This window comes from Pempheris klunzingeri, chromosome 4 (genome assembly GCF_042242105.1).
Source record: "Pempheris klunzingeri isolate RE-2024b chromosome 4, fPemKlu1.hap1, whole genome shotgun sequence".
Lineage (NCBI taxonomy): Eukaryota > Metazoa > Chordata > Actinopteri > Acropomatiformes > Pempheridae > Pempheris > Pempheris klunzingeri.
This window is the reverse complement of record NC_092015.1, coordinates 18,147,345-18,172,938: the sequence shown is the minus strand read 5'-3', so window position 1 is coordinate 18,172,938 and position 25,594 is coordinate 18,147,345. Positions and strand designations below refer to the sequence as shown.

At 41.5% G+C, this 25,594-nt stretch overlaps 1 protein-coding gene across 1 annotated transcript in view; it reads right to left on the bottom strand.

Annotated features, from left to right (window-relative positions):
- si (sucrase-isomaltase) overlaps window positions 1–25,594 on the bottom strand; it is a 63,535-nt gene that overhangs the window by 12,296 nt on the left and 25,645 nt on the right. Inside the window, exons 19-40 of the mRNA XM_070828724.1 lie at window positions 25,002–25,086; window positions 21,047–21,103; window positions 18,381–18,505; window positions 18,072–18,160; window positions 17,771–17,820; window positions 16,362–16,541; window positions 14,492–14,641; window positions 14,175–14,381; window positions 13,848–14,002; window positions 12,655–12,823; window positions 10,065–10,161; window positions 9,645–9,757; window positions 9,212–9,337; window positions 7,471–7,599; window positions 7,142–7,255; window positions 6,929–6,991; window positions 6,691–6,807; window positions 6,494–6,584; window positions 6,194–6,332; window positions 5,230–5,363; window positions 4,952–4,986; window positions 4,211–4,327 (exon numbers count right to left, since the gene is read on the bottom strand). Of these exons, the coding sequence (XP_070684825.1) occupies window positions 4,211–4,327; window positions 4,952–4,986; window positions 5,230–5,363; window positions 6,194–6,332; window positions 6,494–6,584; window positions 6,691–6,807; window positions 6,929–6,991; window positions 7,142–7,255; window positions 7,471–7,599; window positions 9,212–9,337; window positions 9,645–9,757; window positions 10,065–10,161; window positions 12,655–12,823; window positions 13,848–14,002; window positions 14,175–14,381; window positions 14,492–14,641; window positions 16,362–16,541; window positions 17,771–17,820; window positions 18,072–18,160; window positions 18,381–18,505; window positions 21,047–21,103; window positions 25,002–25,086 (2,542 nt within the window). The remainder of the gene's footprint in view (window positions 1–4,210; window positions 4,328–4,951; window positions 4,987–5,229; window positions 5,364–6,193; window positions 6,333–6,493; window positions 6,585–6,690; window positions 6,808–6,928; window positions 6,992–7,141; window positions 7,256–7,470; window positions 7,600–9,211; window positions 9,338–9,644; window positions 9,758–10,064; window positions 10,162–12,654; window positions 12,824–13,847; window positions 14,003–14,174; window positions 14,382–14,491; window positions 14,642–16,361; window positions 16,542–17,770; window positions 17,821–18,071; window positions 18,161–18,380; window positions 18,506–21,046; window positions 21,104–25,001; window positions 25,087–25,594) is intronic.

The window sequence follows — 25,594 nt, the reverse complement described above, 5'->3', positions numbered from 1 at the left end:
GTGTGCATAAGAAAGAGAGAGAGAGAGAGAGAGTGATCGTATGAATCTGAATGAGTAAGTATGAGCCTGCTGTGCTTTCAGAATAAGGCAGAAGATAAATACAGTTGATAAAACGCAGATACAGAAAAGGTAAAGTTACAAAGTGGAGTTAACCAAGCAATGAGTCCGGCTTCAGCTGGTTTTGTTGCTTCAAGCTTAAGTCAGATTTTGATTATTAAAAAATATTATAATATAAAAAAAAATGAAAAAATAAATAAATCAAAGGTTGTAATTATTGCCGCTCTTGCACCCCACCGGCTCCGATCTACAGTGTAAAACTGTGCTCAGTCAACATCGCTGAACTCAAAAGGGCCGTCCCCAAAGTCACAGAACCTTTGTTAGGAGCTAATGCACTAATGAAATGTCTGAAGCAAACAAGTGTGATTAGACGGCTGACACAGTGCAACAAAGGACAAACACTGTTCCTCACCTAGCATTCAATCAAGGCAGTACAAGTTTTGTGAAAAGCTGGGGGCAGTTGCAGGATCGATAACCTATTGCCTTATGTTTTGGATTTCCTTTTGGAAGTTGTTCATTCATTCATTCATTCATTCACAAAGCTGAGTGGTGACCAGTATCCCGCTCTCATATGTGATTATTTTATGCCCTGTACTGTCACTCTGCCCTCTTCATAAATTATCTGGTTTTAACTTTGCAAATATGATGCGATTTGCAGCTTTTTTCATTCTTACATGTAGTGGCTGATAAGGGAAAATATGCTCCAACCGGCAAGAACATTTCCACTGGGAGGAACGTGCTGCAGCCTAACAAACAATGCCGATCTGAAGTCACATACGGAAATCCAAAACAAATAATGCAATAACGGAAATGAGCTGCAGAAGGCTGAAAACAAATACATTAACTGCAAACAAACCCGGAAAACAAATGCAGCAGACAAATGGCGCAACACAGCTGAAGTCAACACAACTCTCGGGGGAGCGCCAAGTGGAACGGCTTGATTTCCGACCTGAGAGAGAGGCCAGCTGAGAGAGTGTTTGTTTTTGAAGCAGGAAGAAAAGTGGAATACGACTTTTTTTTCTGGCTGTTTATTTGGTTTGGTTTTCTGCGGCACATTACGCTTGGATTTTTGTCGTGATATTATTAAATCAAGATAAATATCTTTGGGTTTCAGACTGTTCATCACTTTAAAGACCTCATCGTGTACTCTGAGACGTGACAGCCATTTTTTTGATGTAATACGTGCTAACCAATTAAGCTATAAAAAAGATGTGTTGACTATGAAAATAATTTCTTATTAAATAATTATTATAGTTACTTAGCAATATTCACTACTTTTGTTATGTGTACTTTTTTTAATGCTAATCCAACCTGCACACCTGAATGACTTCAGTGTCGATGCCGTCATTACGAGGGAGGTAAGATCACCAACGGGATCGTCTCCAAAAACTTGATTTACGCTTTTTCACATTCAGTCATACAAATCTGGTATGACTTGACGGCTATACCACTGCCCGTTGGGCCCGTGAAGTAGACTTTTCATCTGTGGAAAACCAGAGGAGTGACTGATGAAGAGATGAGAGCATGGACTGCTGAAGACTGAGAAGCAGACAGAGAATCCATCGTATGAATTCACCTAATTTATGGCCACATTTATTTTCGCAAAAAGGCCTTGTGACACAAACTGATTGTAGACAGACAGACATGCATGTGTGTGTGCGTGTGTGTGTGTGTGTGTGTGCGTGTGCCCGGCCTGAAGAAAAAAAATGAGGTTATCTGGCTGTGTCAGCCCTTCTCATCTTTTCTCTCCTCTATGTGGTCTTTCTCTTCATTTATCTGTCTGGAATGCACTCCCTCACCCCATCTCATAAACCTTTGAGTTTCTGTTTTGCATTGCAGGGCTCACATCATAAAAAGAAAATATATTTAGATGAACAATATGTCCCTTTGGGTGCATAACAATATACATGACTAGAATAAGACTACGCTGCCAGAATAACTATTGGTGGAGAATTAATCACGTTTAATTAATTTTGCATTGTTCTGATATAACTGTGGACACTGCAGTATATTGCTGGTGCAGGGAAATTATCTCAAGGTCACCACTGAAAGTTGTCCGAGGGCAAAGAGACACTAGGCGTGACGGAGCTCTGGGAATGACTCTGCAAAAACTCTCTTCTCTCTTTCTCTCTCCACTGTCTCTGACCTTGCGTACCCTCCGGTCTGGTTTGTGGTGTTAATACTTTGTTGTCAAACGCCTTGTTAAGCAGACTGGAGGTTACAGTCACTAACTGTCTGATGATTGGGGATTTTATATGGCTGACTGGAAAAATAATACAGTGTTTTACAGTAGACTACATAAATAGTTGACCTTGATTGCCTTTCTTTTTTTTCCCTCATCTCTCAGACCTGATTTTGTTTCTTTCTACTCTCACCGTGCACCTTCCTCCCTCACATCCCCTTTCTGACTCGATCGCAGGTGTTTCAAAATCGGTAAATTGTTTATTCAGCCTCGTCTCAGCTCTCACATCCTCATCACTACCCTGTGTCACCACCATTTAACTTGCTAAATTGCCTTCTTGTTTTATTCTACGCCAATTTTATTCCTCATCATTTTTTCCCCTTTCTGTCTCATAGCCTATAAACTTCTCTTCCTCTCCATGCTTCTTTATCTGTATTTGCTTGTCAGTATTTCACTTCTCAGTCCCTCTGTACTCCCCCCCCCACCCCCAACTTGGCATATACTGTTGTCCTATTCCATTCTCTTACTTTTTTCCTTTCTGACGTTGTCTCTTTCTCTCAGCCTGTCATTTTGTGCCGCCCTCTCCTGCCGTGTGTGTGTGTGTGTGTGTTTTTTCTGCCAATTTTCTCCATGTTTAAACACCCATTTGCAAGCCATTATTAAATGATTGGAATCATGGGGTGTATGTGTGTGTGGAGTGGAGGTTAGGTGGTGTGCAGTGGTGCCCAGATCACCTTGAGAATTCAATTATATCCCCACTCCATGCCATTAAAAAGCACAGACACTGACACACACACACACACCTCACACTCACACTCACACACACACACACACACACAACTGTGTCCTGTCTAGTATTGCAGACTCCAGTGCAGAGAAAGTTCGGCCGGTGGGATCGATCTCCGGACGGGCGTTATTGGATTTCTCAGATGTGTTCCAACACTCTTAAAGGTCACCGCTAGAATGAATGCCACCGACACTACACCAACCAAACAGGTCTATCTTTGTGTGTTTGTGTATGTCAGACGCAGATTAAGAGAGAGGCAGGTAAAGAAAGCATCTTAGTTTGTATTTTTTTGCAAGCAACAAGAGTATGTTTTTTTTTTTTTGTCTAACTATATTTATACAACCTGAACTCCTATTGTTAGAGCACAGGCACATGCTTGCTAAAACAGTCATCTTCTCAGCCACAGTGAGCATCAGTTTGATATTAAAGATGGCGAATTCAGTTGTCGTGCCTTTTGAAAGCATTCGGCTCATTTTGCGTGGTTGCGAAGGGCAGAGCGTACACATTTAGAATACAACAATTGCGCCGTGTGTATTGATTTGTTTTAACACTTTTTGGTCCCCATGATTCTAATATATGAATCTAAAACTTGAATACATGGAATGACAGTCAGCATATAGAGTGAAATGAAAGAATATATGGACTGAAACTTGAATATAAACTTGAATATATGGAATGAAATTTGAATATATTCAATCATTCATACAGATATAACCCTGGATTCTAACCCTGTCGCTTTAAGCAAGTCATCGCGAAATGTCATCTCAGGAATCCTAAGTGATGAAAAGATAATTAACACTCTGGTGAATTTTAATATGTCCTAGAAATTATAGGGGAAAGACTGGCCGTCTGATGTTACACTGTGTGTGGTGGGAGAAACAATCTGAATGCAGCCGTTTTGGCATGCTGTGTCTGTGGATCTCAATTACCAACATCACACTTAACTCTAACAAACTTTTTTTTGGTTGCAAAAAAAAACAAAACATAATTTCAATGGTAATTTTGAGTTGAGTAAAGTTAGCATGAATACACAAAAGTAACAGTGTTATGGCTCCAATTTGACATTCAGCATGAAACAAACAAGCACTGTATTTTGGGGGAGGAAACTGAATTTAAGTGTGGGTTACAGCCCAGTACATCTCTGCAGCATGTGAGAGTTTTTCTCCTGTTTTGAAATCACTCACCAGGCTACCCTTGCCGTTGTGGTTGCGTGAGTATGGATAGAAGGCACCCAGCTGCATCCAACGAAGACACATCTCATACTCTGCATCATTGAAGAACCCACATATGTCTGCCCCGGTCTGAAAAAGTGGGACAGACAAAAAGTGTCAGTGTGTGTGTGTGTGTTAGGAGATAGAGATGGACATAAAAATGGGCACCAGGGCGCAAGTGTGACTACAAAAAGCACTGGAGCTGAATTCACTATATTCTGATTACAGGCATCATGTTTCTGAAGTGTCCTTGAGCAAGACACGGCAAAAGTGAGGGACGTTGTGTATCTGACCCTGTGGCTGGGCTGAGGACATGCAAATAATTTACCATATAGGGATCAATAAGGTGTCGGATTCTAATTATTATTAGATGCGCTGAGGAGATGAGAGACGACAGAAGGACAGTATGCGAGGGAGAGGAATAGAGACAAAGAGACACGGGGGCAAACAGGCAATGACAGAGAAAGCCAGGACAGCAATTCAAAAATCTATTTATGACTACTCAATTAATGACAAAATTTTACAGCTCATGACGGACGGCTGGGTTGGGGCTTGTTATGACACGCTTCACATTGTATCTCAAGATGTCCTTTGATCAAAAAGTCTAGCAAACAAAATAACCTCACTCGGGCTGCTGTAATCTATTTAGAGAGGACAAGGTCACATCAATAAGATTATGTCTTGTCAAAACCAAGATCAGACGTTGATACTTACATAAGGGATCCCAAACAGGCTGAACTCCATCATTCCTGCAGAGCAAGGAAGGAAAATGGGGAGTTATGCCAAATAAAAGATTCCTTTTCGTCTCTATGCTGCACAATTTGCAAGGGTGTGGGATAGATCACATGAGTCCCCTCTTGTAAATGAGTAAAACCCCAATATTTTCAGATTACTGCGAATATTAAAAGTATTGTGAATTAAACAATGCAGATTGCCATCACCAATTATGGGAGCAAAGTTTATCCCAAAGAGTATATTTACAGTCTATATACCTATAATGGATTTGTCTAGCTGGTCCCAACTTGCAAAGTTGTCTCCCAGCCAATGTCCAGCCCATTTTCCACTGGAGGGGTAAGTGGACCTGGTCACCACTATGCCTCTTTTTCCTGTCACATTCAGCAGGGCGCTGCACAGAGAGGGAATGGCAGGGATTTGTTTTAGACACGGAAATAACACAAACTATGGAAATGACATAAACTGGCAACAAGTAGAATGTAAAAGTGCCTCCCCCCACTTAAATAAAAAAAACATTAATTTTGGAAGCGAATCAGAAAATTCACTGTGAATGTTAAGCTCTGCATGGTGCTTAAATTTCATAATCTTCTGATATACAGCACCTGGGCCCAAGCCCCAATGGTGCTGAGCGTCCCCCGGGCTCTTCTGTGGCTAACTTACCAATCTGGCCTCCCTGTGGTGAGGAGAAAATTTCATCCCAAGTACCAGTGCAGTTTTATTTTCAGTTTATGATTATTATCATAAAGATTTGATGGGACTATTTCTGTGGGTAGATGGAAGATATCAGTTATGTCTCCCCTGCGGCTGCATTTTCCCCGTAAACGGGTTCGCAATGACAGGTCATTCTCTTTTTCTTTTCACCCACATCTAATTTGACTGCTAATTTATCCATTTCCAGATGCAGTCCGGTTTAGTCTGCAATGCAATCAAATTTCCTTGGGATCCTGCACATCTGTTTGAAATATCTTCATTATTATTTGCATTACTGTAGTATACATTGAAACTTGTGGGTTCATATGGATGGATACTTTTGAATATGGATGTGTTTAAATATAAAGAATACGTGCACTTTACAGTAGTAGTATAAAATAAAACCACCTACTGTATTAGACCCCCCCAAAATATAGAAGTTGGCATGAAAGAAGGCGTGCATGCACAAAAGCACACACGTAAACACACAAATATAAGTGCATACACACAGGTACAACACAGTTCACTTACTCATAGGTGGGCTTGGCGTGGGACCAGCCGTAGAGGTTGTGGACGTCATAATGTCTGACTCTCTTTCCATCACTGAGTATCTGCTCACTGTTCATACACAGAGTCTTATGGTTTAAGCCACGATGTTTAGACTCCAGGGCTTTTGGGAGGACACACACACACACACACACACACACACACACACACACACACACACACACACACACACACAGAATCCTTTAAAGACATCCTGCCAACGTTGATATCATAGTTTAATAACCTAATTAGAACATGAGGAGAGCAGAACTGTGTGTGTCTTACGTGGCATATATGGAGGGTTCTCTAGAAGTGGGTTACCAAGACACATCTCTCCAACTGTGCCGTGGACAAAACTGGCAGGCTCATTCATGTCCTTCAGAGGAATAGTGGGGGATATGAAAGTACAAATAAAATCAGGTGGAATGATAGTGGAACGCAAAAAGGGTTAATTTATTGACAAAAAAATACTGCTCACTCACAATCCAGAGGCCGTCAAACTCTGTGATATTGTCATAGAAATCCTGGATTTCGTTACTCCACCACGTTGCTGTTGCATTTCGGAAAAAGTCGGGGAATGCGGTGTATGCCCTGTATTCCTGGAAATTAGTCAAACGATCAAGAAATGCTGAAAGTGAGCCAACAAGCTGTAAACTGTCACTGTATTTAATTGGCATGTGACATAAGGGGCCAGTGTCATGAATATGGAAAATATTATACCTCTACTTGGGAATCCCAATCCAGAGATTCATTCACTATGACACCGGGGTAATCTGGCCACACCTGCAAGAAAATATTGAACCAATCATGTTGCCGCATGCTTTGCAAAAGCCACCATTTTGTCTGTAGGTTTTAATCTCTCTTCATCACTAAATGCTTGTGTATTTTTCCACTTCTTTTATTTTTTTTCTTTTGCCTTCCATTTCCGCGTACCTTCCCCCACACAATTTCATCACTGATGTTTTTGGGCCATTTGATGAAGACATCCGCTGCTTCACCTCTCTTAAAGGCAGGGTAATCTGTCTCATTGCCTGAGATGGCTGGATCCTGGAATTATAAACACACGGCTCTTGTGTAATATATGTATAGTATTAGAGAGTAGCTAGCGATTCAGTAATTTAAGATACAGCCTTTGCAGATGGAAGCTTAAGACATCTTTAGTATCTCTATATAATATTAAGCACCTGGCCTGTGGTTGCAGATATTTGAGTGCCAAATCATGCGACTGTACCTATATGCAGTTTACAATGTAAGTGCATTACCAGAATGAAGATGAACCTCATGCCCTCTTTCCTCATGCTATCAACCAAGGCAGGCAGTCCATCAAACTCTGGGTCCAGAACAAAGTCCAGCTGACGGTCCATGTAGTCGATGTCTGCGTACTGCACATCCTGCAGCATTAAAGATCAAATCAACTGAAGTTGAACTGACTTTGTTTTATTGAAAATATCAGACATTAATGAAATCAACACAAGGCAGTAATTCAAATTGCAATATCATCCTGCATTAAATTCATGTCTTCCGTTTTATGCTATGAGCATGAAGAATCACAGTTAGAGATTATAGTTAGAGCTTTTATTAGGGCATGCATTTCACTTTTAGCCCCCAGAACTTTACAGCTGGTTAAGAGCTGGTATGCCATGTGAATCTAATTAAAGTTTGCATGAATGAACTAATGCTGTCAAAAAAAGAAAGATATAATTAAAAGTTAGATTTTATTAACAACAACTTCCTTGTCATCAGGTCAGGAAAAATAATTGCAGATTTTGCTGCAGTGATGACAAACGTTGGGATTTTTTACTATCAAGTATGGAAATCTGGAGAGTTAATCTTAACATATGGCACGAACACCTGAAATGTAAGAGAAGTGAGGGTTTCATTTGCATCTGGCTGTTATTTCTTACAGTGAGAACAAAACTTCATCTGTTTTGGCTGCCTGGTGTGTCTGTAGCACTTTAAGGCTGGTTCGTCTGTAAAACTAACTGATGTGTAGCTGCATTTTTCTGCTCCTTTCATTCCAGTTAATGATGCAGGATTCTTTTCGACTGGCGTCAGCTTCTTGCGGGTTAGGCCGTTCGTGAGACCATATTCTGAGGATCACTTGATTACTGATGGAAATTCATATGCTCTGTTCTGCATGTTAAAGAAAACGGGATTATGGCCTGTTTCTGATGTCTGTTTTGTTACAAAGTTGGCTCCTTATACAAACCCAAGAGTTCACTGTTGGAGAATATTATGGTTCTGCTATGAACTTGAAACGTTCAGAGGCTGAAAAAAACTACAATGGAATGGATTGCAAATTAAATCAGAGGTCACATTTCATTAGGTTAATCTGGATGTTTCCAACGTTATCCATAAAGTCTCCATTTTGCTTCATCCCAATAACTTTTTATCTGATTTAGTTTTATGTCGTTATTACAGTGAATCAAATTGTAAAATCTGAATAGATTCTTTGTTGGATGTAGGTCAGTCTTTTCCACTGAGTGCATGTCTCAATACTGTACATCCTCCAGTGGACAAGAAGAAGCTGTCAGAATGCATTTGTTCAGATGTGGCGGTAAATTGATTCCTTGTGGTCAGACACTAATTCAATGAAATCAGTGTTTTTGGCAAAAGGCAAACATACTGGAATTGAATTGGATAAAATGTATGTGTGCAGTATCAGCATTGTGTCCTGTAATGTTCAGCTATTTTAGATCACATTTAAGAAGTTGTTATGCAGGAGTTTTGATTTAATTTCTTTTTTATATATAAGCTTAAACAAAAGGATCATAAAAAATACAATCATGATCCATTTGTTCCACAGATTTATATATTCTTTCTCTCATTTATTTAAAAGCTGACACTCTCATTTATCCTGAAGATTTTTTTTTTTTATGTAGATCTTTTTAATGGTGGCAATATTCTTCATGGCCAACATAATTATTGTTTATACTCTTGTGGCTGTTGTTATTCTCATCTTGAAGTCAGACATCTTAAAAAGGTCCTTATCCAGGAACCTACATAGGGTATACCCGCTGCCCTCATGTCTCTGTATAGATCTGCTATCTCCGAGTCATTGGCGTAACCATAGCGACAGAGCTGGAACCCAAGGGACCAATAGGCAGGTAGAACAGGTCGTCCAATCAGCTGTTAAGAAGAAAAACAAACAAGGAAGTCAAAACAGTTCAGCACAAAAAAAAAAAAAAAAAGTTGCTCTGCAGGAAAAAACGGGACAGCGTCCACAAAGTGTTTGTTTGATTGTTTGTGTGTGTTTGTGTGTGTGTTTAGATAGGCTAAATGAGAGAGCGCAATGAAGCGAGGAAGTCCCAGCTGCTGCAGTCCATCAACAGCGGCCCAGGGCCAGACACAAAAAGCACACACGCGTAGGGGCAGGAGCACACAAATGCACGCAGTTACACACACACAAACAGAGCAGACGTCCACGACGACTTACTGCGGTGTACTGTTGCACCACCATTTCAGGCTTAGGTCCCAGGACCATGTAGAAATCCAGGATGCCTCCTAAAGTTCGGTAGGTTAAAGCTGGAGTAGGCTGGAAAGTCACATCTGGACACAAAGCAAATCAAACATTCATGTTACTTAAACAGCAGTGAGAAAGCAGTGCAGCAAGGGAGGAAATGATTGGAGAACAAACTAAACTAAAACATTTCAGTATACTATATGAGCATCGCTATAAAACCACGTGTGTTGAGAACATCGAAAAAGGCTTCGCTCATGAATACATAGATGCTCACTGCATATTTAACTGACTGTGGATCGTGTGTGCATGTGAGGGCGGTTGGTTGTATTTGCATGTGGCACATGTGCATATACAGGCAACTTATGTGCGTGTGTATGTGTGTGTTTCACTCACCCATGGCATTGCTGTTTAGTAGCAGCACACCGTGAGCATCAGCCGTGGTCTCAAGGCCCATATAGAAGGGGTGCACTCCGTAGCAATTCATCTTGTACTGTGGCAGAGAGACAGGGAGTAAGAATGAAAGAGAAAGTGTGAGATGGGTGACTGTGGGCTAAAGAATTGGTCGGTTCTGTGGCTTGTACTAATGTTTTGTTGTGCGCTGCTTTGTTTATTCATGAGCATTTTTCTTTACACCTGACAGGGCATTTCTCATTGTATGTATGGGTCTGACAACACCACTGCTACAATGGGCTGACTCCCCAGTGCTGTCAACATCAAGCGCTTTCCAAAAAGTAGAGAAAAATATTCCTTCAACTATACTGTATGCAAATTATTGTGCACTGACTGAAACATTTATTTAAATATACAGTATACTTTCTGTGTTAGTTATAGCACCCAGCGGTGCTCCCAAATCCCAATAAATCCTCTGGCCTGAGTTGGAAGACATCAACAGAGAACCGGGACATTATTTTGAGATTAGAGTTGCTGCTGGGTGCTATAACAAAATCAGGGAATCATAAATGTAGCATGCAGACCATTAAAATTAACAACATAACGGTAGCTTGGTGGTTACCAAACTCAGCTTGGCAAATTAGAGGCGTAGAGTAGAGTTTTTTTGGGGCTTTTTCAAAAATAGTTTATAACGCCTACAGTACTTAAACACTACTTAAATCAGCTTGTGTGGCCGGGGGCAGTCATTTATTTATGATTTCCTTCATCACATGTTAATAAGCACCTGTCTTTTGCAGATTTGTACAGATTTTCTGCATGCACACAGAGTAGTATGCTTTACTAATTATGCTTAAATAACAACGTATTGTTTCAGGAGTGAGAGGAGTTTCAGAGTGTGGACTATTAGTGCTCCTCCTGTAACTACTGCGAGGGTTCTCTTGTTGCCCTCAGTGTTCAGATGAGGATGGAACTAGACAGACTCGGCTGAGAGGAACAGATAGAAAGGTGGCGAGGGACAGGAAACCTGCCACTTTCAGATGTCACCACCTTGCAACGAAAACTCATGGGCACATCAGACTCCATCAGCCTCCTGCACTTCTGGTGCATAAGAAGTTGTTAAACTGTAGCATAATGGCTCTGAGGACTGGCTCTGCCTCTGCATCAGTCTCACTGGGATGTGTGCTTTTCTCACTATGTGTGAGCCTGTGTCCTTGTAGCCCTGGTGTGAAGTCCTGACTCGAGAGGGAGAAAGGTCATTAGATGTCCACTAACAAAAAGTGACAGCCAGTGTTCTCTTGGTCTCTCTGTCGGACTTTCTCGACTTCTTACTCACGACAGACAGACTCATTTTGCGAACATTTACATGGACTCTAACTTTATTTGCACGGTGCCTTATAAAAGTTAATCTTTGTATTCTCCTTTATATTCTCTGGTCATTGACTTAAGATATCCCTTTACAAGAGTTCCCTTTATTATCAAGTAATCCACCTCAGAGCACATCTTTTTTCACATTGCTGCAGCTGTGCATTCCTGTATTGTATGTATCACTACTACTGACAACTGCACGCTGTTACAGGTCTTTGCACAGTACTCCATATGGTTGCCTCATTGATCAGGGGTGTGGTGTTTTAACAGATTTTTAGGGGCTCGAGAGGAGAATTACTGTCTTTTCTCTGGAAAAAAGGAAAATAACCTCTATAGAATTGTTTTGATTAATCAGTTCAATCAATTAATATGCTAATGAACTGAATTAACATGTGATTTACTGACTCAAAGAAGCACAACTTATAACTTAAATAATATGACAAAAAAGATAATGCTCTATGTATTAATAATTGACTACCCTTATGATTACCTAATTTAGATTAAGCTAATCAAAAATGTGTTTGTGTGGCAACTCCTATTAAAAGCATTAGCTTACCCACTTTAATTTTAGTGTATTAAATACTGCAAATACAGAGTCCATGTCATCCTGCCTGTTCTATGTTTTTTTTTTTTTTTGATGATTTCCTTTCCCTTCTTTTTTTCCCCCTAACTCTAATTCCCTTGCTCTCTGAGGGGCCCCATAACATTTGTCTGAACCCCGTGGAGCTGTCTTGACAGCTCAGCAATTAGGCTTGATAATGCTGATGCAGGTGGAAACCTCATCCTGTCTGGCCTTGACACCAGTAGGGAAAACATGATGACACTCTATAACTGCAGTTCATATCAACAGCGCAGCATCAAAGTGACACAAATGTGAGAAAGACAAGTATACATACTGTGCAGGGAGGTTGTTTACAAGTCACCTCTGCAGTCTTTAGAGGGTGTGATGTTAAAGACATTCAGTGCAGGGTGCTGATTGGTTTTGATGGAACACGCAAATGCTTTGAAAAGAAGGGGCACTGCTGCTGTGAACAATACCTGAGTTCAATGTCAAATCATGGAAATCATTACCAGGCAAACCTTCCTTTAAACATATAATTCAAGTAACCTATCAATCAAAAGAATTGCAGAATAACAGCTCAACCTGATAAACAACAATTGCTGCACTCACTCTTTCCATGTGTTCATGTGTGTGAAATAACAGTGTGTGCTTTATTGTGATACTTACACCAGGAGGCTGGTCCTTGGCGAACATACCCCAGGTGTGATAGTAGAGGTTGTGTTTATAGGTGGGATGCTCCGTCTCTCCAAAGCCGTAGACAAACTCTGACGACAGGAGAGTAGACACTTGGATGAACATGTCTGAGAATGTAAAACCTGGCACAGAGGAGTCCCAACTGAGAAAAGTGACAGAGGATTAAATCAGTGGGAGATGGGGGGGAGAGAGAGAGAGAGAGAGAGAGAGAGAGAGGGAATTATTGTCAAAGGGAGTTATTCACAATGTGTTTGACATAAATAAGCATAATAACCCGTAGGAACTGCAGGCATCCCTTCAACATACTTCATAAATTTTAATTAGTAAAATTTCAACTGACACTTCTAAAAAACATGGAAGGCTTAACTACAAAATAATGTCACCCTCGCTTAAAGATATGCTTTGAAAAGAGTCTCCGACGCTCGGCTGTTTCGTGTGACATCATCACAACTGCTGAACAAGAGGAAACTACTTTGGGCGCTGAAACACAGGGCAACTTTCCTCAGCGCATCTGATTGGGCACCAGTACCAGAAGGAGTTGACTCAGCATTGTTACTTTAATCTCACGGGACAAAAAAAGAGTTTCTTGCCTGAAAATAGTTGAATATAATTTTTATCCTGTGTCTCACTTTATTGCTTGTTAATGGGTGCATCTATATTGCCAAAAGTGGCCTGATGAATCACCGCCCTAAAGGGGCCAATTTAAGGGACAACACGAGGGGATTGCATTGTGCTTGTGAAAACAAAATATAGCATGGGATGCATATTAATTTCACCATAATTGTCAGGGGACTATACCATTTATATAGCAAACCTTTATTTAACCAGAAAAACCTCACGTGGGTTAAAATGATCCTTTACAAGAGCTACCTTGCTAAAGTACAGTAAGCAGCAATACCTTAAGAAGTTAAAGGTAAACAGCATAAACCAGATGACACAAAATATGTTTACAAATCATAAATAAAATTGCCATCAGTCAGGTTCTCTTCCACACGTAAGTAAAGTAAACCTACATTTAAGTAAATCTCACTAAATAAAATAAACGAAAAAAAGAAAATAATACAAGTACTTAAAAATCCTGCCTTAGAAAATAGCCAAACCATATGTTTAGCCCTCCTGAACCAGTTGTGAAATACGACTTTCAGCCTCGGATGTGAAATACTCACATCTTGGTTCCTGTGCTTTTCCTTATGACCTGGATGCCAAATGGGTTCTTGGTAACAAGGACCTTATAAAGCCTTTTGCTCTCGTCAGTCTCGGGAGCGTCAGGAACCGACAGCGGCACTGGAACCTCATAGCGTTCTGTGGCCGGGTCCCAAATCTGGGCAGGAAGGGGATGTCAGGCTGTCAGTGTATTTGTGCGCGTTTATATGGAGCAGGCAAGCAGGATGGATGCATTGAAGTTAAGAAAAATAGTCAGAGAAAGATGAGAAAGACGAAACATGAGACACAATTGAACGCACCGCTTCTAGCAAAAATGAATAAACACCCACCTTGAACTGCAGCATGTGACCGTTGTGGTAACGGACCTCGACGCGGAGTGTGTCAATGTCTGGAGACTCTTGGCGACCACTGCTCCTGTACTTCTTATTCCGAGTGATATCAACTGTAAGGCCTGAGTCCGTTGGTGTTTCTGCCGTAACAGTGTATCCATAGTCCTTTGGATAGAAGCACCATGGAACACGCTCCAGAGTGGTTGGCTGAAAAGGCACAGAAAGGAAAGTGTATCAGAAATGTAACTTTTTTTGTTTTAGATAGACCAAGACAGAATGTGTGTGTGTGTGTGGACCTAATCTGTTTCACCCCTCACCTCCCACAGGCAGCCTCTGGCCTTGCACTTCGCCTTATCTGCATTCTCCTCTGGATGGCAGTCAAAGCGCTGGTACTCCTCCACCATCAACTCCCACTTCACCAGATAGGATTCCCCCAGAGTCAGGGAGAGGCCGCGGAGAAACAAAACCTGTGATTGTGTATGTGATGAAGTGAAGGGGAGGAGAAAGGTGGGACAGCGTCGTGATTATTAAATCCGAGGATGCCAGTGTGAGAACATTATTCCCAGGTTGTCTGATATAGTGAGCAGTTGTCTCATGCAAGTGAGCCCAGACGTGCTTCCTTGAGACAGAACGTGTGCTTGATGTTGCGTGTGCTATCAATTAAGACACAGCTGTTAATTTTCCTCGCTGTTTCCACAGCCTGTGCCTGGAATTATGAGTCATTCTCGCAACAAATATTGCGGAGCCCCTTTCACTCTAGTCACCACAGTCGCCATCTGATACATCCTCAGCTGGTGAGGAGACTTCTGGGATCTTCATTGGCCTTTTCCCTTGTGTCATTTTATTTTGAAATCATGCTTCAGCAATTATATTGTGTAAAATGGATCTTGCGGGAGCACACAGGCGCGCAGTATTTAGGGAGAAAAAAAACAGCAAAGAGAGTGCAATGGCGGGAACAGGCAGAGGGGTGAATGCAGAAATTGAAGTGGAGAGGAAAGGAAGTGAGGAAGAAGAGAAAGAGAGAAAGGAAGGAATAAAAAGAAGGCATGGGGACTGTGAAGGAGACATTTTACACATGGACTATTGAAGGCAGACAAAAAAAGCACAACACTGTCAAGTCGAAAAAAAATAAAAAAATACAGGGAGCCAATGTAATGCTTTAAAGTAATGTTCCATCTAAGTATATATGGGGCTACTGATGTTTGCCGACTGTGAGCTACATTCAAGGCCAAGTAAGACTAGGCATACAAAGACGGATGGATATGACAAACCAGAGTTTAGGTTTAACAGCACATTTACCCTTCACCCCCAGGAAATGATTACCGCAGAGAGTCATTTGATAAATGCAAGCTTGTGTGTGTGACCAGAGAGACCTTGAGGATCTACACAAGCATGGCCGCATCCGCGCGCAAATATACACAAGCGCACACAGCAAAACCTTTATAGTTTTACTTAATTGAACTGCTCAACACTTGATAGACTCTTGCCTTTTGCTTATAACCCCCGGGCGCTTACTGTAGGATCATTGCTTAGTCACGCTGTCTCACTCGTTCTTTCTCTTTCTCACACACACACACACACACACACACTCACACAAGACTTTTATGATCCTCACCTAGCGTAAATTGTCATCTGTTCTTACACTTAGAGGCTAACCTTGAAATGTACAGTGATGGTTTCACTCCTGCTCTTATTGAAACAAATGGCAGAGGCCTACAGGAGTAGCCGCTGTAGAACTCATCCACCCTGCATCTGTCCTGCGCCATTAAAGCAAGGTTTTCCTGATAAAGTGGAAATACTTGAAAATATGTGTGAGAGTTTTTCATATTATGGCTTTGGTGCTTATAATTCCATTATTTATAGAATGATATTTAATCTTTTTCAAGTGTGCAATTTGGCATTGTCAAATATGACTAAGTTGGAACGCAAATTAAAAGCCAAAAATGTAATAAACAACGAAACAGCAATGAATTAATATAAAACAATGATTAGTGCATTCATATGCCTGCACGTCTATGCCTGTGGAAGAACCCATTTAGCATAGTTAGTTCTGTTACAGGTTGTCTTTTATGCAACATTTGAATGATTTTTCGGTAGTGGTAATTTCCCTCTGCATGATGAAAAATAAATGGCTGTTGTTTTTATTTTGTATTTGTGCAGTAGCTGTGAACATGTGTGTGTTTTTACCTTCTTGGCTCCATCATACTGGAAGTTGGTGTCTGGCAGCAGGATGATGTTTCCAGTGTCAACATGAGTCACAGAGACGGACAGTAGAGGATGAGGCACACCCAGGACAGTAATTTCCTCAAACTTGAGGTTGTTTGGGTCCCTGTAGCCAGCATGGATCACCTGCATTGTCAGTACTCCCTGTAAGACAGAGGGCATACAATTATATGCCTAATTTGAACCCATTATTGCATGATTACAGGCTCTCAAACGTCTCTAACCGCCTAAGACACGGCAATTCATTTTTGTCCTGTGTGGGGGGGCATGAGTCTGAGAGCTCTAAATGAAGTCGAGGAAGCTATTTGAGTCCTACTGTGCTGTCAACAAGACATCAAGGGATTTCTAGTGATGTAACACACACGGGGGGTGTGACCAACAGAGCACATCTCCTGTCTATTCAAAATAATGGGAATTTAAAAATATATATTATGTCGTAAAGGTGGTTAGATCTATAAAGATATATTGTTTCTGTTCGTCATAGGGATGTCACTTGTTATTTATGGGACTCTCGACTGTATTACACTAAGATTTTAGAAGTGCATGTTAATTTTAAGCCTTTCTGAATACAGATATTAACCCGTGGCCTTTGTGAGGGACAGCGGGACTTGCTTCTTCTCTTTTTCAACTATTTTCCACACTTCAGGAAACAGAGCGCCGAATGAGGCAGAAAAGATTTAGTTGAAAATTACTGATGTAGAATTAGATATTGAGCTGTCAGTGGAGTAAGATGAAGAGAGCCAAGCAATAGAGCAGAGTTTAAATTTTGTTTTATATGCGTTTCCAAAATTCATCAAATGAGAAAGAATTGAAAAGAAAATGTATTAACAATCGTGCCTTGTAATGTCATTTTTGTGGGAAAGATTGAGCAGATGTCCACAACAAGGGACAGCTTAATTTACATGCTGCAACATTTAACTTTTTTTCTTCACTGCTGTTTTGAATAGATAGACGGATACATTGATGAATAGACTCCACTCCTATGAACAGTCACAGCTTACATCACTTGCCGTTATCACGTACCCCACTAGCTCATGTCCATCAGTCAAGCGGTTGTTCCAATAGATTACCTGTCTGTAAACCCCCCACCGCGTGTGTAAACCCCCCACCCCAGTATGCTAACATACCAGAAGAACATCACTGGCATGCATGAAACATGCGAGGAAATCCACTGTGCTGTGTGAAGCAGGAACATGGGGTACTTGATCCAACAAAGCCTCAGCTGCACAACATGGATCGATTATGCTTGGTGTTCTAGACTGGGAAAGTCTGAAGTCTCTGGTGGTTTTGAACTTTGAACTTGAGTTCAGATCAGAAGGAATATGTGGGCTGGATTTAAGAGACGGTGGAGGTGCGTGCAAGGAAAAACTTACATAGATGGTGGAGAACTTGTAGTGGATGTAGTTGGATGTTTCAACGGTTTCTGTAAAAACAAAAAGGGCAGATGTTGCTTCAGCAGTTTAACATAACTGCTGTCACACAGCAGAGTAACTGACCTTCACTCGTTAATGTGGCTGACAGCGTTTGAACAGTCACACTGACTCGTGATGCTTTGTGTTTAACGAGAGAAGAGCTTCAATTCAATGCTTGTAAAAGAAAATGCCTGTAATGAGTGGTAATAACAAGACGCAGATGATCCTGTCTCACACACACCAGCACATTTGCACACAATACCTCGGGAGTCTCCATCATCCCAGAATAGCTCCCCAGACGCCTGGTTGTTGTCATCAAGAGCAATGATCAAGCCCATTGGGTTACGCCGACTACGGACACACACATGAACCCACACAGAAGTACAAACATCATACGCATGCGCAATTACAATTCGAGGAATGAAAACGATTACTGAATAAATCCGTGCACATGACTTAAATGTAACAGTTGCCTGCACTAGCACTAGAGTGTAACATGTAATTTCTGTCTGGAGCCTAGTGAAAACATGATTTGAGCTTTGTGTGTGTGTGTGTGTGTGTGTGTGTGTACCTGTGTGTGGTGGTGACATCAGGGCTCTGCGTGGGGAGGATCGCACCACCTCTGATGTGTAAACCAAGCTTGTCAGCTGGTAGATACATAGAAACATGCTTTCTGCGGTCTGCCAGTCGTTCCATCTGATTGGTAAGACAACAGAATCTATTAACTCGCACCAAATTCCCCAATTTGATGCTCCCTTGGCAAGACAATCTCCATTTCAAGGTGAGGACAGTGGCTATAAATTTGCACAAGCCTGGGCTGGAAAATACAGGCTTTGGGCTTGCGTGAAATTGCCATCTCTACAATGCAGCTCGACTTTCTCTGAGGCCTCTTTAACACTGAAGCTGAAATGCAGGGAAAACCTGTTTGTCATTGCTGTAAATTGATCAGTTACTAGTCTAGGTCCGCAACCTTTGCAACCAAGGCACAGTGAACGTGGGCTATTATACTGACTGACTGACTTAAAACAGCACAGTAGACCTAAAGATACTCATGATGACTTTTGGCCTCCTCAGCTATAAATTCCACTCTTAGAAATAGCAGATACTTGGACCTTATTGCATCAGTTGTTGCATGAAGTTTCATTGTAGAAGCTTACAGCATGATTCAAAAAGTAATCACAAGTGCTTTAAAGCATCGGTCTCCAAAAAAACAACAACAAAAACTAGAAACTAGTTAAGCAGATAGCCTTTATGGCCACGTTTGTAGTTATTTGTTTACTTTCACTTTTCGCAGTGAGGTGTGTGGATTATGCAGAGTTATGAGGGGTTTTATTTGAATTTGTAAACCTGTGAGTTTCACAAATACTATTTCCTTCATCTCCATTGTGTTAGAATTGTGGCAGAAAGCTTAGAAAAGAAAATCTAGACTACAGTAGAGTAAAATAAGTGAGAAAATATCTATATCTATTTTTGTAATTTGGGTGGGTTTAAATGTAAGCTATTAAATAGGAAAATGCTGCGTGTCTTTCTAGCGCTTATTCATTCAATACAATTAAGCCTCATTTTGGGCAATTCATTGCAGTTGCAGTTTTGAAAAAAAGTCTGAAATGCTTCGAAAAAAGTTTCGAAAATGCGATGACTGAGTCACTTGGGGAGGATGTCTAATGTGTTATTTTTAGCATTTAAATGTGAGACTGTGCTGCTCTGCTAAGAAGCACTTATTTAAGATGAGGAGACAAATGTCTTTCTCCCTCTCTGTCTCTTTCTCTGCGCCTCCACTCATTTCTCTGAGGGCCCAGATAGAGCACAGTTAATTTGTGATCCCCTGAGGACTGAAGCCTCAGACCAGCCTAAGACAATTTAAAACTCTCTTCTCTCCATCTCCTCTCATTCTCCTTCTACCTACTTCCTTCTCCACGTCCTGTTATTCTCTCTTGTGGTGCTCTAATTCTTTTTTTTTTTTTATCCCATTTTCTTCCATTCCCATGGAGGCATGTGTGTGTGTGTGTGTGTGTGTGTGTGTGTGTGTGCATGTGCATGGACCATTCTATGCAGTACAGTAGAGTATGGGCGAGTGTGTGGGCTGGAGTTAGTGGAGCGTCTACAAGCAATTTCAGATCTTATCTCCCCTTCATTGTCTGCCTTAAGGAGGTCTTCTCCAGTCTTGTCTTTTCTTCTTCTCCTTATTCCTGCTGGCCAATCCTCCCATCGCCCCACTCCTCTAACATACTGTAATTGTCATTCCCTGTTTTCTTCTTCTCATCACCTCGCTCGTTTCCGCTTTTTCCTCTGTCTCCGTGTCCTTTTTTCCCCCCCGCTCTCTGTTCAGCTAACATGCCATCTGTTTTTTGCTCCTTCATGTCTCTGTTTTTCCATTATTTCTTTCCTCTGCAACTTGTTTTTCATGGTCATTTTCACTACATCAATACTCCCCTCCACCCTTCCATCCTCCTACCCAGATAATCACAGGGGACCAACCAGGACAAGGGGCCGGCGGCAAGACAACCAATCTAATCGTTCATCTGATCAGTGGGCGCTTTACATCGCCACTGTGACGCCCAAATAAGGTCCCAAAGGAGCTCAACACCTCTTTTATCTCTCTGTCAGGGAGATAGTCTCTCTCCTCTCTTCCCTGTCCCCTCTTTCACTCTATCTTTGTCCTCACTCTCGCACTCGTCTTATCGCTCTCATCTCGCCGTCTCAAACAAAGAACTTCGGGCGAAGACTTTCATGTGATACATGGTCTTTGTGTATGTGTTGGTTCCACTGATGTAACATAATACTTATAAGCCTCTTAGTAATCATTTTTGTTGAACACAGCACATTTATGTCACCAATTAATTAGGTACACCTGGACAATCCAGTGCATTCTAATACAGTAACCCTGCAATTAATCTTGTGTGGCTTATTTGTTATCCAATTATCCTGTTTATCACACTCATGATCTTCAGTTTCTTAAGACTGGATCAGAGGGACACAGAGAAATCTATAGCCAGCACAACAGGAAAGAACTTCACTTGGACAACATTCACTTTGTTGCTGGTAAAGTTGGTTTATACTCTCTAAAATGTATGCAACAATTTTACCTGAAAGAGTGGAAATGCCTGCAATGTCTGCTCTGAGTAGATGAGTTCATTTACAGGAATAACAACAGCAATTTTATGTAATTATCATAATTACAGTTATCACATGGAAATTGATGCTCTGTAGAAAAACTATTAAGCAGAATAGTCTTACCGTCTCATAGTCATACCACACAGCGTCTGGGATATATGCCCACACCCTGTCCACACCCTGCAGAAAGTAAAAACAAATGTTTTCTCATATAATATATGTGTCCATATTTGAACAATGATCTGGATGTTTGCTCTTGCCATTAAATACAACATTATGTGCCTTTGATTTGTTGAGTAGACATGAAAAGATGTCAGCTTTGTGTTTTGTGTGAAAGCATGCCAGTGTTTGATTTGTGTTTGCAGCCCGTAAAGACCTGCTTTAGCTCACTGCACCAATCCTGACACTTTAATCTTACAAGGCTAAACACGGAGAGGGAAGCCACAGCACACCACAAAGGAAGCATGGATATATGCCGCTATAAATCACTGCAACTTAATAATGAATAAGAGGAAGATAAAATGTTTCTATGAAGGAGCGTTATTCTAAAACTGCCCTCTCATCAGATATAAAGTTTCCACAAAGCCTTTGTGACATTTCAGTCTACAGCACTGTGACGCAACAGATGATGGAAGAGACAGCATCAAGCAACGACTGATAGGTGACACCCTTTGATGGCTTAAGGTGGTGTACAGACAGGAGCAATCAATAGAAGAACGCCAAGCCTTTGATAGCGTTGTCACTTCCCTGCTCTTTCTGACAGGGCGGAACACAAGGAGAGAGAGAGATAAACACAGAGAATACCGTGAAAGAAAGAATGAACCACGGGTCCCTCTCAAAACAGAACAAATTGTGAAATACACTATGTCATCTGTGTAGGCCAAGGCCGTCTGTCAAAGGCACTGATGGCACCAACTCCAAATTCTCACTCCCCATCTCTGTCTCTCTCTCTGCCTCTGTCTCTGTCTCTCTCTCTCTCTCTCTCTCTCGCTTCAGCAGCATGTCCTATTTTGTAGCCCTCTGGGGCCTGTTATTAGGAACGAGAAAGAGGGGTGACAGGAAGCCAGGAAAAAAAATAAACAGCTAGGAGAATAGGGAACAGAGGATAATTGAACCCAACCCAACCCAATTACAAAGAGGCAATTTTTGAGCGCAAAACACCCAAAAAGTGCAGGTGAAACACTACAAAGGAGAAAGGTATGATAAAGACATATTGCTCTCATGCCCAGTTAACCAAATTAAACTACTTAATGTCCTCTTTGGGGGCCCACATTCGCATTTCGAGGCAGTTCACCTGTCAGAACTGCTGCACAGCCTGTGAGATGACAGCCTGGGGAAATGGATGCTCCCCCTATACCTCGTTTTCTGGTGTCTGATTTGCTCGCGGCGCCTATCACTCACCCCGTTGACAAATGGGAAGGGACCGCAGGACGTAGCATGGCTGCTAACTGTGATTGAGAGGGACAAGGTGTGAGGCCTGTATCCTCATTTAGAGTGCTGAGGTGCACAAGCTCAGTTAGCCATGAGGTAAGATTTGATCAGGTGGGCCAAAGATTCGTACTGGCAGAATGATCAGATGGTAGATGAGAGAGAGACAGAGAGAGAGAGAGAGAGAGAGAGAGAGAGAGGGTGAAAGAGAGATGGGATGAAATGAAATGGGATCACAAGGGTGAGTTGACAGCAGCTGATTAAGAGAATGCAGATGAGATAAGGGAGCCAACGTTTGATGAAAGGATGAGCTAAAAAGAAAAGGGAGTAATGGGCAAGAGGAGGGAGAGTGGAGGCATGGATGAAGACCAGAGGGGATGACAGAGAGAGAGTGCAAAAGATCTCTCCAGTTTATCACAGAGATCAAGGTTAAAGCACGGACTGATCTGAATGATAGAGCGAGAGCATCATTAGAGAAAGGGAGAGGCAGGCGGACACAGCGATAAATAGAAAGAGACAGAGAGAGATGAGAATAATGAAAAAGTAAAGTGAAGGTAGGATGTGAAGGGTTGTTAAAGATCAGCCTGTGACCTTACTCAAGTGGCTGACACTATCTCTTCATGTGGCCCTTCACAGCCTGATGCATCTGTAACAGATAGTAGGCACTCTGCTCTTAATGCCTGCCCTTATCCCGGCTTAAAACGTGGCACCACAGCTCAGTAGCACCCTGTCACCACAAAAGATGAATATTCAGCCGCATCAGATCTGTCATTTTGGAAAGAATCCTTTTTCCAGTGGTGCAGCAGAGATCTGAAATGCTCCTAAAGCTCGTGTCAGTCTACCACACTGCTTTGCAATGTTACTTTTCTACAGCAGATTATGGTTTATGTAAAGGTAAATGTGACAGCGCAGCAGGACATGCTTAGAAATATCACGTTTGACATGAAAAATAGACATGTCTTTTTGTAAACTCTTACACAGGTACACTTATGTTACATAATCACCTTAGAGTGTGAGATATTCAATGTAAATAATAAAACGCTGCTTCACCTTAATACTAGCTGTCAATGGATAGCTGTTCCAATTGTGACTCTAGTGGCTACATTATGCTATGAATGCTGCATTTCTATCTACCTTTTTGGTATTTCTCTGCATGCCACGAACTACGCAGAAGTGGGAGTGAAGGTTCAGTATGGGGTCTTGTCAGTATCGATCAAGCAGCATGGTGCATCTTTGGTGTTTTGCTCAACACCAAATTCTGGGCACATGAACACATGTTACTCAAAAGCTTATAAACTCTGTTTGTGGATCATATGTTGGCCAAATGTATTTTTACATTTGTACTCCCTCAAGCAGAGAAAGAAAAAATAACTTGTGTATTTCATTCCGATGGTATACCGTACATGTGGCTGTGGTGTGAATGACTGGTTTCGCACATGCAGCTGCCAGAAAGTGCTACGATGCATTAAGTGAGAATTGTGGGGCTGAATGAATCCTCTGTACATGTCAGGGACTGTCTATTAGATGCCCCCCCGCCCCGCCCCTGTCGCTGCCTACAGTTTCATCCAAAGAGTTTCCAGATGAAGCAGGCGTGGTAATGTTTGATGGAACTCCTAAATAAGTTTATCTAATGTACTGTAAGTTCATTTGTGACATCATAAGCAAGGTCATCATTTCTATTGCAGACATTTCACTCTAGTCAATTATCAGGGCACTTTGATGCAGAGAATATTGCTTTTAAAGGTTGGTCATAATTGATGCCAGCCCCTAGCACACACGCACTGATCATTTCTTTTCATCCTATCCTGTTTCCAACAGCATTATATAGTTGGGGCTGTGCTTCGGGCCTTGGAAAGACCCAAAATAGGTGCACTTTCGACTGCTATTTGCATTTGTGTTGTCTGTATTTTTGACTCACAAAAATAAAAAGCTGCTTAGTCACCTTCTGGCCCTTCCTCTCATCTACCCTTTGGACACCTCGAAACTGCAAGCATAAACCCTCCGCTTCTTGTATTAGAAACTTTTCACACTGATTGAAGTTACTTTATCCCCGTCTCCGCTATGAATCCAATTGGCTTTCCACTATTCTGTAATTCACAAGAGGCCATGCTAAATTGCTTATTAATCAGGCCACTTTGACATGACCGCCATCGCGTGTGTATGCACACATACACATGCACATGCAGGCACACACATTTATATGTACACACGGGCACACGCGTATACACACTGAGACACAGATGCACAAACACACAGACACACACTTCTATCTACACTTCTAATCTGCTAGTAATGAGGTCAGCGCTCTCATTAGAGCTGAGAGAAAAGAGGGAGGATATGAAAGAGAGAAGAAAGAGGGATGAGAGGAGGGGAGGGCAACAAAGAAAATCCCATGTCATGTTTTCCCAGTGGAGGTCAGGGTGTGTGTATGTGTGTATGACTGTGTAGGTATGTGTGTGTGTGTGTGTGTGTGTGTGTGTGTGTGTTAGTAACTGATCATCTCATATGCATCAAGACACATTTCTTTATGTACTACATGTACGTTACAATATGTTGCCTTCTATATGATAAGACCAAAGTGTGTTCATATATGTGTGTGTGTCTATTCTGGGATGCTTTGTTTTTTTTTTTTGTGTGTGTGTTGGCTGACCGGGTCCAGTACGGGTGTGATGAGCAGGTGTTTTCCCCAGAGGAACTGGCGGTCCACTATCCAGGTGGCGCTGTCGGAGTAGAACCTTGGGAGAGATAAAGAAGAGTATAGAATCAATTGTTCAAGCACAGAAAAGAAAAAAAACACATTGTGGCCCATTTAAAATGACTTAAAATGTACACTAAAGTTTACAGCCTATAGTTCAGATGCTGATGTTGACCCAGCTGATGAAATCACTCCATAATCCTGATAGTCACATAGTTTTCATATTATTATAATTTAAACATTCTTGCTGTGAGTGACTCAAAACACGTTTGAGAAACAAATGGAAAAATAATGCATGTAGCCTATAGTTTCCTTACTTAGCACATAGTGTCCTTGTTAGTCATATGTAATCCTGCATTCCACATTGAAAACGGTACTAAATGAAGCACAGTGAGCTCGGACGGGCACAGCACTCAAATCGCGCTGGTATTGGCTAATTGACGACAGCTGTTTTGAGTATCCTGTCCATTGATTGGCTGATTCAGACCTGTGAGGCAAGTAACGTCCAATCATATTCATGCAGGTGTACCGCGCGCACCTTCCAACCT